We start from the raw sequence: 15,894 nt of genomic DNA on the forward strand, positions 1-15,894 counted from the left end.
CATCTGGCTGTTGCTGTGCACATGGAGGAAGAGATCACCCCCTTGTCTAACCCCCTGCAGCACTCAAACAGCGTGGTAAAGGAGGGAATTTGCAGCTTAAACACAGAATTTCTTTGTATTTTATATATTCAGGCCAGAAACAGAATGTGGTACATTAGCATTGATTCTGTGGTTTCATATCATTTTTTTTTTAAGTAGTACAGAAAGGAAGGAAAAAAGACAGAAAGGAAAATAAATCATCCTTTATATACATTCAAAGCATACACAGCAACAGTTCCTTCATCACTGGGTGCACTGTGAGTGTGTATTGATGTTAGCAGCAAGAGATTGCATATTAGAGATCTATAACACTGGTAGTGTTAACCATTCTCAAAAAAGGTAGTTCTTTTGCTTGCCTTTCACCCTGTCTTGTATGTTAAAAGACACTTAAATAAAAAGCAAGTAATGTTAATTACCTAATTATAAAAGGGAGATTAGTCCTATTAAGTGGAACATTAAAAGGGGAATATTTAAAATATTTTCATTCCTTCGATATTCCCCAAGCATCTCCTGAACCCCAAACTGTACAACTAACCACAAAAGCATCTTTTTTTGTTTCTTCTTCCCTTTTTTTTTTGGAGCCATTTCATAAGCCAGACTGTGGGCATCACCAGAGAGGGAATGACATATCTCTGGACAGTTGGTGAACATGAAATTTGGAAGAAAGAGTTCAGGAAAATTTGTCCCTGCAGTTGCTATAAATGCAGTACACATATAATAACTCTGATATATACCAATGCAAGCAGCCTGGAGCAGGATGAATAACTGGGTTTGCAATAGCTGGATTGAAATGAAATACTTGCTCCTTTATTTCTTTACAATCCATATATTTTTCATGTAAACTTTCAGACTAGATGCGGGCCCCCTGTGGAGTACCTTCATGCCATGTAATAGCAGTGACACCCCTCTTTCCACCAGGTGATATTCAGAGGGTATCCAGATCTCCAGATATTCTCTGGAGATCATTAGGAGGTTGTGTCTAGACGATATTACCCTTAGAAAAGATTTCTGCATGAAGATTTTGAAATAGATCATTTTCTGAAGTTTAATAACTGCTGTGCTCTATATGGAAGATCCATCCATCATCCTGCTAAGGTGGCAAGTCATTGGTAGTCATTATCTCTCTTCAGGAGAAATGGCAACAGGCAATACCGAAATCAGCTCTCACTTAGGAAATCACTGCACCTTTAAAGAAAAATATTCTGTTCAGTTTACTTGAGCTGTCAATGCACGATGCATGAAGCAGAGAGGTGAAGAAATTCCAAAGGCGGAATTGCTCACGTCTTTGCAAACGTAGCTTGAGGTTGCTAACACCAATAAACAGCAGGAATAATTCCAGAGGGGTGCAATCACTAGTGTGTTTAAAATACAACCCACAAATATGCTAAAAATACATAGAAATACAACCATGGGATGATTGTTTGTTGGTATCAGTCTTGCATCAGATTTACAGGGGCAAAACCATGACTGAACTAATACTCCTTATAGCAACAGGGGGTCACTATAGAAATAAAGCTAATTCGTATTTTTTTTTACCATACGCAGACAACATTTTAACAATCTTGGTTGGTTTTGGAAGCTTCCTGGCAACTAGCTGTAATCAGTCCTTCTGACTGCAGTGCTGCATGTTGCTTTGAGGAACATATAACGTAGTCCAAAGTTAGAGAGACAATTTTTCACGGTTAAATTCCCTATTGATTTCAGAGAAGGGTTTAATGGGGAAAATACATACAGTTTGGCCCTCAGTTAGCATGGCTTAAAGTATTTTTCTTAAAATATGATCAGGCACCCAAAGAGACAAGGGGCTCCTTACCTACTCTCTGCCCTCACCGCTAGGTTCATATCTAGACACTTAACCCCTCAGGTCACTTGGGAGTTTCAGGATGGATCAGGCCCTTGTGGGTTTGAGGTGTAGAAACAGAAATGTGCGTTTGTTTAAAGAGAGAAAAGCCTAGTTTTAACAGTGCTAGCTTGTTTCAAAGCCATGGGTGAATTTTCAGTGGCTTTAATATAAAAGCAGTTGATTTTCAATATTTTTTTAATCAAAAAAGTCCTCGCCCAATACATAGTCTCATTGCTTTCACACATGACATTATAGTCTCACTAAATAAAAATTTTGGTTAAGAGGTTATCGTCATATTTAATATTAAACAGGTTGAGATGTACCAAATAGAGGAAAATAAGTTCTGACTCCGTAAAAATAGTGTCAGTCAGAAAAAAATATAAAATTCACTCTTTATGTTTAAAATTAATGGCTAAAACCTGCCGTGCAGGAAAAAATTTGGTTTCTTCTGTGCCTATTCTCTACTTTATAAGTCTACTGTCGCTTTTTAAGGGTAGGTGGCACTTCGATGCTATAAAAAAGAAAAAACCTGTGTTAAATTAAAATATATGTTAGATTTCTGAATTTTTCCTCTATTGGTGGCAACCTTAGGATAGAGAAATATGTACAAAGCGTAGAAATGTTACCCAATTCATTATCCGTACCATTTTATTAGCATGTAATGCTGCATGAAGAAAATTTCAAGATGCTCTGCCTGATGTTATAAAACTACCTCATCTTCATTAATATGAGAGGAGCTGTTGAAAAGATCATTCAGTAGTTTGTTCACATACTGGAATGAAAAATCCAAAATACAAGGAAAGGAAGCCTTTATTTAAGGGCAGTCAAATAAAACAGCTGTGTGATTCTACATTATTAAATCACTGCTTATAACCATCAATTCCATTTATCAGTCATTAGTAAGGAGGGTTCATATAATTTCAGCCTTTGCAGAGATTTTAGAGTTGTTTTGTTAGTGAAGGCTGGCGGTGAAAGTGAGGGACATGAGACAGGCTTTGCTAGCAGTTTACTATAGGACCCAGAAGTATGCTTTAATAACTCTCTGTCTTACTCTGGCAGTGGTACAGCCGAGGTTTTACTCGTGAAACACACACAGGTTTCACCACTGAGAACCGAATAGCTTTTGCTCTTCTCCATTCACCATGGCACCACACTGCACAAAGCAAGGGTTTCTTTGCTCTTAGCATGTCTCAAAACAAGCATAGAAGTGGGAAACACTAGTAAAAGCCCTTACATTGAGGTGGTTTTGTCTTTTTTGTTTTAAAGAAAATGATGACGAGCACTTTTTTTGGCAGTGTTTCGGTTGCTTGAGTTTTGTTGTTTGTTGTTTTTTCTTTTTAGTGAGACTTTGTAATATGATCAGTTTTGATACAAAATACTTTTAGGGGTTATGATGCAGTTTTTATGGACTTTACAGCAACTGACAAGTGCACTGTACTTAAAAATCCTCAGAAATCCTGTCCCAGGGACATGGTCAAAACTTTAGCCTTTCTGAGGTGCACTGGCTCCTTGTTGTACTGACATCCAGTTACAGGTAGCACATTAACAAAAATATAATTCCAGTGTCATGCTTCATATCTTCAGTAACATGATGTAAGTGAATGCGTACTAATTACAATGTGAAGCCATCTGCTTAATTTTAAGCTTGCTATTTTATGTGGCTTCTTTGCTCCTAGACTTTCATTTCAACACTCAGTATGAAGAGAGAAAGAGGTTAAACTGTTGCATTTTGTATACAGGGAACAATTCATGTAATATACACCAGTCTGTAAAAACTGTAAATGCTATTTTTTTTTATTTTAAACAGTTTTCTTAGTTTACAAAAGATCAATAATTGGTACCTTTTTACACTCTCAGATTCCTGAATATTGACAGATCTTCAAAGGGAGTATTAGCATATGAAATCTTAAGATTGACTGTCCTGAAGATTTTTAAGACACGATAAAGCTAAAATATCAAGTCTTTTAGACAGCCCCTCTTAACAATTTCGGCAGAGGAGCGTGTCAGAAATCACCAGCAAAGCACAGCAACCCCCCCCCGTGCCACTGTCTGCCTGCACGCTGTTATTTGGTTGCACACTGTTTAAATCCCCAAGGAAAATCACACCTCGCATTCCCTCGCTGGCTGCTGGTGACAGGAACAAGATCCGTACTCATTAATGATCACCAGGGCTCCCTCAATGTGGTTGGGTTTGTAATCAACGTAATACTCCTGGGCTGACATGGCAGCCATTTGATGCATGGTCTGTTTTTGCTTCTGCTTTCTGCGCTGTGTTACAAAGCACTGTCTTAGTTGCCTTAAGCTGGCTGGAAAGCACTTCCAGGAGACGTACAACACTAAAACCACGATGAGGAAGGAAAAAATCAATGCCATGGTCCCCGTCACCACCTTGTGAATCTGAACAGCGTTCTCCGAGTTCTCGCCGGGCATGGTCACGGTTATGGCATATGTCGTGCGGTCCCCTTCGCTGTCCTGCACGTCATACGTGGCGGTGGCAGAGCCGTAGCTGAACGTTTGGTCGCTGTTGTTCGTTACCGGGGAGAGGGTGTTAACGCTCGTGGGGTCTGCCACGTCTTCGCACAAGTGAAAAGCGTACACCGCGTCCAAAACATCCTCGCCCTGTGCGTACTCAGGGGTGGCACAGAGCAGATTGCTGTCGTAGCGACCCTTGAAGTTGCTCAGCCAGGAGGCCAGGGCGCAAACGTTACGGCTGCAATCCCAGGAGTTTGCAGAAAGGCTGATGCTAGTGAGGGACTTCCAGGAGTCGAGGACTCGGGAGTCGATGTAGGTCAGCCGGTTGGAGTCCAGCTGCAGGGATTTGAGGTGAGGTACACTTTCGAAAACGTGAGGTTCGATGTATTCGATTTCGTTGCCGGAGAGATCCATTTTTTCAAGTTGCCATATCCAGTCCAAAGTGTTTACTACGATGGTAACTTTATTCCTTCGCAAGCAGAGAGAATGCAGGGAGATGAGCCTGGGAAAATGGGCTAAATTCACCTTCACCAAGTCATTGTGCTCAAGGTGCAGCTCAGTGAGTTTTAACAAGCCTGCAAAAGAGTTTCGAGCCAGGCTCTTTAACTGATTGTATCCTATGTCTAGAAACTTCAGGCTGCGACAGTCCTGAAAAATTCTCACTGGCACAAACTTGATGGCGTTCGACCGCATGTGCAAAGTTGTTAGTTTTCTCAGCCCGTGAAACAGGTCAGGCTCCAAAGACTGTAGGTTGTTGTATGATAAATCCACACTGCGCAAGTTTGGCATGGGTCGGAAAGTGGTGTTGGGCAGTTGGGTTATTTTGTTGGAACTCAGGGTGAGCTCTTTAACTCGCCGCAATTTTTGAAAGGCATTCCCCTCCACTGAGCAAATGTGATTGTGATCCAGATAGAGCCACGTGAGCTGCATTAACCCTGTGAACTGTCCATCATGCAGCTCTGAAAGGCTGTTGTACCGCAGAGACAAGCCCATCATGCCCGACAGGTTGCGAGGCATCTCTGTAAGATTCAGTGATTCACAGTACAAAAGCCTGCCCTCACACCGACATAGCTGTGGACACCCACTATTCACGGCTGGAAGCATTTTAGAAAAGATACCCAGCGTACACAATATCAACCCCGGGGGCTTCCTCAGCAGCCAGTTTAAACAGAGACCAATAAGAAGGAAATCCATTAGCAAGAATATTTCCAAATATGCTTGAGAATGTCCATTGAATCTTTTCAAATTCTACATCATATTTTATTTAAGGGAAAAAAAAAAAACAAAAAACAAAACAAAGCCAGAAAACCAAAGCAAAACAGCAAACAGAACAAACACAGAGGCAAATATTTCACTTTACAGCATGCAGGAGCTGTGCAGCATTAAAGTTCACAGACATTCAAAGGTAAAATGATAGTGATTTTGTTCATGTTAAATGCTGCAGCAAAGAAAAAAAAAATCTTTCTTCATGAAAGAATTTAATTAAAAAGTGTCTTACCCACCCTTTTCCAGAGAGTGACAACCTCCATTCAGTTGCTTCCTTTGTGTTTGGACTAATTATATGCAGAGCTAAAAAAGACCCCTCTGTGCTACAAATTCAGTCCCTTTCAATTTTGTGCAAGGCTGGCAAGCTCACAATGTCTCACTTCGCTTCTGCTCAAAGAGCGAAAGGCTTGTCCAGCTAGCTTTTTAGCTGACTCCTAGGACCTGCAAGTTTCAGAACTATGTACATGAGCTTGATCTTCTCCTTCTCCCTCTGTCCTTTTCTCTGCAGTTAACACTGTGGCGTGAAAAAAACTCCAAACTCTTTACTAACGACTCCACAGGATTTGTCAATCTGTTTAATGTCCATCATTTGCAACGACCATTGACCGGCACAACCTTTACTCCATAGAGAGATTACCATTCATTCACTGACCGGCTAAGGGTAGCTTTATTTCCCATTCTTTGTTCGCTTTGCTTGTTAGGTGATGCTTAGAGCAGAGAGAGACAGCAAGAATCCCTTCCCTTCAGCTGAGCAGTATGTTGCTAGAGCATGCAGAGGCACCTAGTGTTCACTGAGTGTCGTAAGCTGCTCATGATTGTACGCCTGCACTGTGCATCTCAGACATGGGCAGATTGAAAAGGGGTGGGCATAAAACCAACATTTGAGCGAACCAGGAAAGTAATATATGCTCTTTGATGAAATGGAAAATACTTTAAGCCTATCTCGCCATTTCTCAAACACGCACGCACACACAGCCGCACAAATCATCAACAGCGAGGCAGTGCTAAGTAGGAAGCTTGAGAATTAGGATTCTTTTTTTTTGCTTTTGTTTAAAGTCTGAATTTATAAGCTATTAGCCGGGAGAGGGAGATACTTGATTTCTTGGTTTGGGAAGGAATATGTAAACCAGTATCTTTGGATTGCTTTTTCTCTCTAATTCTGATGATGAGATTTGCCTTTTGGAGTCTTGGGGTGGGGGAGTGGGGGGGGAATGTGGTTTTATTCTGACATTGTCTAAATAGAGCATGATTTGAAATTCTGTGCATTCTTTCTCATAGAAATGCAGCCAGAGCTCTGCAAATAGGAATGTCTGGTTTCATATAAGCTTTAATTACATTTGGTCTTTTTCCATCCTGCATATTTTGTGTGTGTTCAGCACATGCCTTTCCTAAAGCCTTTTTTTTTTTTTTTTGCACTGTACGCTATGGCACACAAAACTATAATTCTTGCAGCATAAAGATTACTGTGCTTTTGGAATAAGATTAATGTATAGGTTACTCTGACTGTGTCAGCAGCATGCAAAGAAGGGGTTTAAAACCCGATTAGTTAATAAGTTCTGCAGATTGTGCTGGTTTTTGTTCCGTGTACCAAAAAAATCCTTGCCTGATAATTTGCAGTCCTCATTATCTATGGGAAATGCATCGACAATGAGCTCTCTCTGTAATTTTTACTGACTGAAAAATATATGATACTTCTGTCAGGAAAACGCTGGCCATCTTTTCCTATTATGAAATAGAGTCTAAAGCCTGTGTGCTGGTGAACGCAATCGGAGCTGACAGCTCACGATTCTGCCTGAATTCTCTATGAAGAAGTTTCGCATGGAAATACAAGTATTGCAGAAGACCATGCTAATTTTAAGTCAACATCGGTTGTGAAATGCTGGAGGCAGGGCAAAACCGTTGCATTTGCTTTCTTTTTCACAACCGTATTAATTTTAAAAAAATCTTCTTTTTGAAGTATCTGTTGGAGAGCTACGAAATCCTAGAGCTGCTCGTTGTGTTTGAGTGGGGCTGGCTGCTGTGAGTGTGTGCTGGTAGAGATCAAGGAATGCAGCAATTTGATGCAGTAAAAGTTGTTTTACAGAAGTCCTGGAAAACTTAAGCTCTCGTGCATAAAAATGTGTGAAGGATATTCATTACAAATGTATTTGCCAAAAAATGTCTTAAATAAATGACAAATATAAAACACTTTGACTGCGGTTTCAGAACCTGGGAATCAATGTGCTTTTATGCTCCCAGTTCAGTTTATTCACATTTTTCTGCTATTCACAGCCTTTGCATTTCAGTGGTCTCAAAGCAAAAATGTGATGCTTTAATAGTATATGAACCTCTTATATGTTTTAGCATTTGGGCAGGAAAGCTGAACATGTTCTTCCTCTCCCCAGATCATGCTGTTTTATTCAAAGCAGGCTGTTTATGCAAGTGCCCACTGGTTGCAGTACACCTTAATTCTGTTTCTCAGTACACAGAAGCGGGAGGGAAAGCAATGACAGAACCAAGAGAAAGAGCATTGAAGCAGGAGAAGACACTAAAAAAACCTTGTCCAAGAATGCATTCCGGATTACGTTTCTGAATATTTTGCTGCAATTAGCAGGAAAAAAAATTAAAAAGATGACTTGAACTTCACAGACATGAAAAAAGGTTCAAAGTGATATGGTTTTATGCCTTAAAAGACAGCCACCCTATGAGTCTTCATGGGGTAGGGCTTACTGCCCTCTCCCATATAACAATTTGGGGAGAGATCTGCAACAGTAGCCCTAAAAATTTCAACTACGTCTTCAAGCAAAGCTGACATTTTCTGCAAATCAGATGATGATAATGATCACTTAGTTACCATCTAAATGCTATGTAAAAAGTAACGAATTCTTCTAGTAGCGATGAAACTCCTTGATACATCCCTGTGAAGAGCTGAATACTATTTTTTCTCTGCTGCTTCTTGCTAGCACTGGGGATACAGCCTGGATCCTAACCAATCTGCCTATTCCCACACTGGCACATAATCTATTATCATTTGGTTTCCAGACGTAGAAATTAGAGCAGACAGTACCAAACCTATATAGCATCAGCTGAAAGACTGACAACTAGAATTAGGGACCCAGAATTAATGGCCCTAAGCACACTATCTCACAGCTCTGTCAGAGGTTTATTGCATGAGAAACTCTGCTCTTATTTGTCCAAAATGTGTTCATAAAAAGGAATCCAGGTAGTCTTAAAATGAGAGACCTCAACATATGTTTGGGGCTGTGATGTTGAGGCAGAGTAGTGACCAAATTCGAGAACTGTGGCATGCGGATCAGCAAAGACAAACTTGCGTGAATATATATCTTAGCCCTGAAATATCTTCTGTATGTTTGGTTTTCTTCTATATTTTTGAAATGTACTTTTTTTTGCAATAAAACTAGCAATCCACTTTGAACATGATTGTAATGCAAAGGGCTTAATTTCTACTGTCTGAGCTGTTATCACAGCCAAACTGTTAAGTTTACACATTTTCTGAAGTTTCAAAGCCTCAGGCAAATCTCTATAAATTAGCGGATTTAAATTAGCTTTATTAAATGTGCTATTACAAAACATTTTAAGAAGCACAAACTAAGTTTTTACGTGTTTAAGGGAGGTGATTGATTAAATCAATGTAAAGTAGGTTACAGAATAACAACATGAGTAAAGTTTTAGAAAGTTTAGTTGGGAAGCTATTTCTTGGAGTCATAAATGTAATTGACTGGCAACACCCTGCAGTGATTGTCAAAATTGTTCAGGTCGAAAAAGGGAAACATTTTTCAATGTATTTAGCCTACACATTTTTAATATTGTGTTCAGATTAATGTCACATATCATTTAGCTAGCCTCAGAATCAGTTCATACTTACTAATTCCTTGTTTTGCATGGCATTACTGTTTGTACCCAATACTTAACCTGCCTGGGTTTGCAATCCAGGGGTTAAGACAGCATGAATAAGAGGAGAATCTGGCCACTAGTGTCTAACTGTGCATAGACACATGTTTTAATATATTAACCAAAAAAATATGAAAAGACAAAACAGTATATTAAATACTGAGTATATTTCTTCCTTCTGGTATTTTCTGAGCGGTTTCTATCAGTATAATAAAAAGTGGGACTTGTAGTGGTGATTTTAATTTCCTTTCATGAATGGACAGACTCAAACCTTGATCTCACATGGTAGTCTTTAATTTTCAAGTGCACTGAACCATGGCATTTTGTATAAAGGAAACATTTAAAAACAGAAAAGGGAAGAAAAAGACGTGACTTCAGGTAAAGCAAATGAAATCTGTTATTTCTCCAGTATTTATATCTCGGTCATCCCTGGCATTTGGCTGGCTCTCCCTTCTATACAGAATTCAGGGTTTCAGCTGATAAGAAGTCCATCACCTATATAACGTCTCTTCTAGTAAATATAAGAACGCACTATATTACCCAAACTTTTGACCAAAATACTTCTAGCGATTCAAGATGTCAAAGTAATAATGATAACTACCATTAAATTATTGCAGTGCAGAACAGACACACTGAATTTGTTACTACCTTTAAATAATAGATATTCTTATGTAAATCATCTTATTGTTTTTGACAATGTGATAAACACTTTTCTCTCTCATTAGTCACTCCACTCCCATCATCAGCCACACTCAATAGCAGGCAGTCATGTACAGCTCTGTAAAGACCTCTGTGCAGAATTGTCAATGCAATGCGGAAATGTCAATTTTTAGGAAAATATATCAGTGGTAAGATGAAGTGTCTTTCTCCTCCATTCATTACTGATAGACTACTTGAATAAGCTAAAGAGTTACTGACTCTCTAAGTAGCTGTGAAATTGCCTATGGATTTCTGGATGTGCTGTCAAAGTTCTAGACGGTGTTATTGGTTGTGAATGTCCAGGTATAATGGAGAAACGACAAGTAAAAACTATCCTTCTGTGATTAATCAGCGCATTGCTGAAGATCATGTAGTGTCCTGGTTAAGCAAAGACTGGTGCTTTACAGTCAAGTTACCGGGTTGTTGGAACTGGTTTATAGGGAAAGTGGAAATTTAAACCTTGCTTTTCAATTAACTCTTGCTAATTTCTATCTCTAAAAATGTCTTGGGAAGTCTTGGAGGAAGCATGTGTAGAGTGCAATGAGTAGCAATTGTAAAGGTTTTAGTTAGTTATATTTAATTGGAAATCAATTAGTTCCACCTTCAGAAATGCTGAGCTAGACGCTCCAGAAAGGTTCATCTCAAGATCTTCCCAAGCATTTCTGGAGGTGCCAGCGTATGAACTGTAACTGATTTCCAATTAGCTTAAGGGCAGAGAGCCACAGCTTATCCATACACTTGAATATATCTACTTTGCCCTGTTCTACTGTTGATAGTTCATCTGTAAGGATTATTTTTGAATAAACTATAATGCTAAATGGTCTTTTATTTGTGTTTCAAGACTCTTTTTTACTGAAAGGATTGTGTTCTTACACGAATGCAGCTAATCCAAGATGGCTATTGATGCCATTGCATCTCGTGTTGGTTGGTTGATTGCTCGGTTGGTTTATTTGGTGGATTTACTCAGATTCGTCAAGCCTGTAAGAGGCTGGATGATGGTGCAACCATGAATACACCACAAAGTGACAGAATAGCAGGGTTGCTTATGACTGTGAAAAATCTCCCCTGTAGTCAAATCGGTTATGTCCCTAAACCCCTCGTGTGTCCATGACTTACTGGCATTTTGTGTCCATCTCCAGAATAACTTGTTGCTCAGGGAACTGGTAAGTTCCACCTGGGGATGCAGGCAGGACCACACCAACAAACTCCTGCTGTAGAGAAGTCATTCATGTTATGTTGGGATAGCCTTCTTGATGTAAAACAGCTCACTCTTTTTATCAACAACATAACTTTAGTGGCAGTAAACACTTTTCAGACTTTCAAGGTGCAGGAAGTAGAGAGAATTGAGATGAATTTATGAAATCAATTATTAAAAGCTAGGATGAACAAGCTAAAAGCTGTTCCTGGCAGTCTTCTGGAAAGTCTTTTTACAAATGGATGAACTGCTCTTGGAAAATTTTCCCAGAGCAGAAAATCTGTTCTTCTCAGTATTAGACAATCGGTTGTTCTTAATCCGTTTCTTTTGCTCCTTTCCAAATGTATTTTAAAGCACAATCAGAAAAGATAACAAACTTTATGCTGGCCTTTGTAGATACATTATTGCAAGAAATATAGGTTGGTGGTAAAGTTGGTGCTAAACTAGTATTTTGAAATCAAATAAAGACTTCTATTGAATTCTCTTCCATCACAGAGGGTACCATTTGAATTGACTCCGAAGGGAGAATTGCAGGGAAACTCTGCTTTTGGATAACGTTACCTGGAAATAATATGATTTGAAATGTTCTTAGATCTGACTCTTGGATTTACTGAAGACCTGAACAATATGAGCTAGATCATGTAGTCATGGAAATAGATGTTGGGCTGTAGCAGAGTGCCTATAGCAAACAGGCAATCGGATCTTTGGCAGACTGTATTATTCTCAGTTATGTGTGCTTCTTGGTATATTTTGGCAGATGGAGAAGGCAGGATTTTCATGTTTCCATCCTTCTGCTCTGATGATATCCATAATCTGAAGGGAGAACGCAGGGTAAATTTGGTTGAAATCCTGGTTGTTTGTGTGTTGCATCTTACTGGGGGATTAGAGGGGATCTGAATCATTAGCTCATACGTAGAAGTAATAATGCAGAAACCAGGTTGAAGACTCGCATTTCAGATAGAAGTCATTGTGATTTTTGCAAACTTAAAGAAGACGGTTTGTTGACTACCTGAAATATTTATGGCTTCATTACGTATTATTTGCAACTGATGTAATGTCTAAGAGCAATAATCACGGGTCAGGAGTCTCAGAAGGACATATTTAAAGGCATAACAAAAGATAGTCATGCCTTCTAAAAAAAGAGAATAACCTGACCTTTTTCTTTTAAAACGACTTAAAAATACTGAGGCAATACTAAACAGTTTCATATGGTGGGGGTGGTTTGTGTGTGGTGTATGTGTAATCTTAGAAACCCAGCTTTGCTCAACAGCTAATTTAATTTTGTGAGATCCAATGGCAGTCTTTGAAATGTGCCTTCCTGACTCCTGCTTGGTTTTATTTCAATGTATTTATGTGTCTGTGCTAAAGGCTTTTTATGTCTTATAAGGAAGAAACATACAGTGTAATCAAAACTTTGTGTTGCTCCTTTACTCTCAATAAATGTATAGAAAGGTACAGTAAATTCTAATAACATACCCAAAGATCCTGAATTTACCTGCAAAGCTGTAGAAAGCATATGCGAACCACATTCTCAACATACATACAATAATATGAATGTAAATTACCCTCACATTATATATTTTTTTAAAGGTGAAACAGCAGGTTTGGGGGGCAAATAGTAACAAAGCTGTAGGGTTTACTTCAGAATCATATTTCCTCTCCTACTGCTGTAATTTTGAATCTTTAATATTCATGTAAAATGAAGAGCTTATTGTTTCTTAAGACTCAATTTATATTTTAAATGAGTGGAAAGATGCGTAATCAACTTGAAAAGACAGGAAAAGATCAGCCTGTTTTTCAAGATATAGGACATTTTACTGTGTGTTTTGAATTCTAGAGACCATTTTTAAAGAACACTTGGCTTACTTCTGCTCTTTTTTTGTAGTGCAAATTAATTATAATTTGACAAGAGAGTGCTTGATTTTCTTCTTCAGATTTGGTGTAGAGCCAAGCTTTATTAGTTAGAGCCTCTAAATCAAAATCAAAGGTCAGTATCAGTGAAATGCCTGTGGCTCAAGATATATTGTAGTTCTTTCCCCATTATTCAGAGATTTTTGTCTATGAAAAGTTGTTTATGTATTTAAGTGGATGCTGTATGTTGCATGCATGGCTGTGGAAGAATAACCATTTTTCATTATTACATCGGTAATGTTCCTAACAGCAATCCTAAAGATGTGGGAAATCATTGGTGTGAAACTCCTGAACTATGCATCTCTTTGCTGTGGCCCAGAAACACTGGCTGAGGGTTCCTGTCCCACAGCATGTGGTACCCAGCGATTCCCCTTCTCCCCTCAGCCCTGTGGATGATGGACAGAAAAGCTACTCCCAGCTCTCCCCCAGCATCATCCTTCGGCCCCCAGAAGCTGTACTGGCATCATCTTGTATGTTGCTCAATGGGGGCCCATTTGAGGAATAGGCAGGTAGGGGACAAAAGGTGATTAAGCAAGCTACGATAGTGATTGCCAAATATGCCAACAGAGATCAGAAGGGGAGCGAGAATGGCACGGTGTCCAGCCTGACAACGTTTAAGAAGCATTTGGACAACGCCATCAGACACAGTGTGAATTTTGGGGTTGTCCTATGCAGGGACAGGAGTTGGACTCAATGATCCTTGTGGGTCCCTCCCAACTCAGGACATTCTATGATTATATGATTCTGTGAAATGGGCATAATTTCTGTACTTAAAAAACTGAAACTAGCAGTGTCTGAGCAGAGAGGCATTAAAGATACCTAGCTTAAAAAAAAAAAAAAAAAAAAAAAAGAATCCTGGAAGCAGTCATGATCCTCACTTTACTTCTTCTAATTGGAGATCATTTTTTTGCTTGTTCTATGTCCTTATTCTTCTTAGATCTAGGTTTTTTTTCTGTTTCTGGCTCTTAATTTCAGGGATTGTCTCTTCCTGTGTCCCTACATAATGCCCAGCATGGACTGTTTTTTGCCATGTCCTAATGAATATGATAATAATCAACACAGCTTAGGCGTTCGAGGCAATAATTGTTGGACAAGAATTAGTGAATTACAGTGCTCCCAGATATGTAATCTGTGCGATTGAGTTTTGGTCACGTTGTCTTTCTGCAGCCTATTTTGCTAGCTGAGCTTGGACCATGCACTGACATGAGGTCAGCAGAAGTCACTTCTGGCTGTTTTCATGGCCATGAGGGCTGTGAAGGCAATGAGCGTTAGAAGACATTGAAAATGTAGTGGGAAGAAGCTTCCATGCCAGAGGGATGAAGTTGGGAGGTATTTGCTTCTTTACCTTCTGCCCAAAGAAAATCATATTGACAGCAGTTACAAAAGCATTTCTGACAAAAAAAAAGCAAAAAACAAAAAACAAAAAAAACCCAAAAAACAGCAACAACAGCAAAACACCTTTGATTCATGCTGCTTTTTCTTGGTCCTCAGTCTGCTGGACCGTGGAGCCTGTTGCATGCATGCATCTGCGGCACTGTGAAGTAATGCTGACCTTGGGATACTTCCCTGAAACGCATTCAGCTCTGAGTCTTTTGAGATGTGTTCTCTGACTTTCTGCATTTGCTGGCACCGCTCTATCCATTAAATACTGATTAGATTTCAGAAATCCAAGAGACCAAATAATGCTATCGTCTGTTCCCTACTTATCTTAATAATATTGTCAGTAATATTCCAATATATCAATTCTAGGATATTCTATACCTAACCTGATACGTGAAAAATAGGGACAGTATGTTTTTTGTTTCAGAGGCAGAACAAAACCAGTTTATTTATTGATTGGATTTTGCTATATTGCCTAGAGAGGAGGGTAAAAAGTGAATTAGCTACTTTCAAGGACTGTTAGAGAAATACATCATTTTTCATAATGTTTGATGAATTGCTTACAGTACTTGTTTAACTTAAAACTGCAATTAAAGATCGCCCTCTAGTCAAAAGAAAAATGTGATAAAAATGTGACTTGAAACTGGGCAGAAAATTTTCTAAAGCCCTTTGGGATTAATTCCAGTAATTATTCAATCTGACGTTTTCCAGAGAAATAACCCTTTATGTATGAACTCCATTAATCATAATAACATAGTTCACATGTCAGATACTTCTGTCCAGTCACTTCATACTCTACATTTCATAAGAGACTAATAAACATCTTCACTAAATATAGGAAAATATTAAACTGCTTTCAAAAAATCCCAGTGCATGTGTATAGTTTTTAACTAGGTTTTGGTCTTGTGAGGTGGGACATGTTGTGCCCATGTCTACAAATACACTGAATTTCCAGGCTGTAGCTGTCATCAGCATCACGTCTCCTGCTAATTTTGTGTCATTTCATTCACAGCACTTTAAGGACATTCTTGCTTTCTTTTCTCCTCTGAACTGCACTGGAGAGGTCTGGTTTGTCAGTCTGTGCAGTTGCAAACACTTATTTTATTAATTTGCTTATGTAAATAATTGGTCTTTTGCAAGACCTGTATGTAGGAAATAAAAATTCTACTTTAGATCATCTACAGACATAAGAGTGAAT

At 38.9% G+C, this 15,894-nt stretch overlaps 2 protein-coding genes across 5 annotated transcripts in view; one reads left to right on the forward strand and one right to left on the reverse strand.

The window, feature by feature from the left end:
• CTNNA2 (catenin alpha 2) overlaps nucleotides 1-15,894 on the forward strand; it is a 510,643-nt gene that overhangs the window by 340,539 nt on the left and 154,210 nt on the right. Inside the window, exon 1 of one of the 4 annotated variants that reach the window (XM_087736024.1) lies at nucleotides 6,610-6,628. The exons of the other annotated variants lie outside the window; for them this stretch is intronic. The gene's annotated coding sequence lies outside the window, so the exon portion shown is untranslated. Of the gene's footprint in view, nucleotides 1-6,609; nucleotides 6,629-15,894 lie in introns of those variants that run through there. 4 annotated transcript variants of the gene reach the window in all.
• LRRTM1 (leucine rich repeat transmembrane neuronal 1) lies at nucleotides 228-6,431 on the reverse strand. Its single transcript, XM_009471678.2, has one exon. It carries the CDS (start codon nucleotides 5,546-5,548, stop codon nucleotides 3,983-3,985), a length of 1,566 nt encoding a protein of 521 aa, XP_009469953.1. The 5' UTR covers nucleotides 5,549-6,431; the 3' UTR covers nucleotides 228-3,982.

Source organism: Nipponia nippon, unplaced genomic scaffold, assembly GCF_047370975.1.
Source record: "Nipponia nippon isolate SJK-2023a ecotype South Korea unplaced genomic scaffold, ASM4737097v1 scaffold_6, whole genome shotgun sequence".
In the NCBI taxonomy this organism is placed as follows: Eukaryota; Metazoa; Chordata; class Aves; order Pelecaniformes; family Threskiornithidae; genus Nipponia; species Nipponia nippon.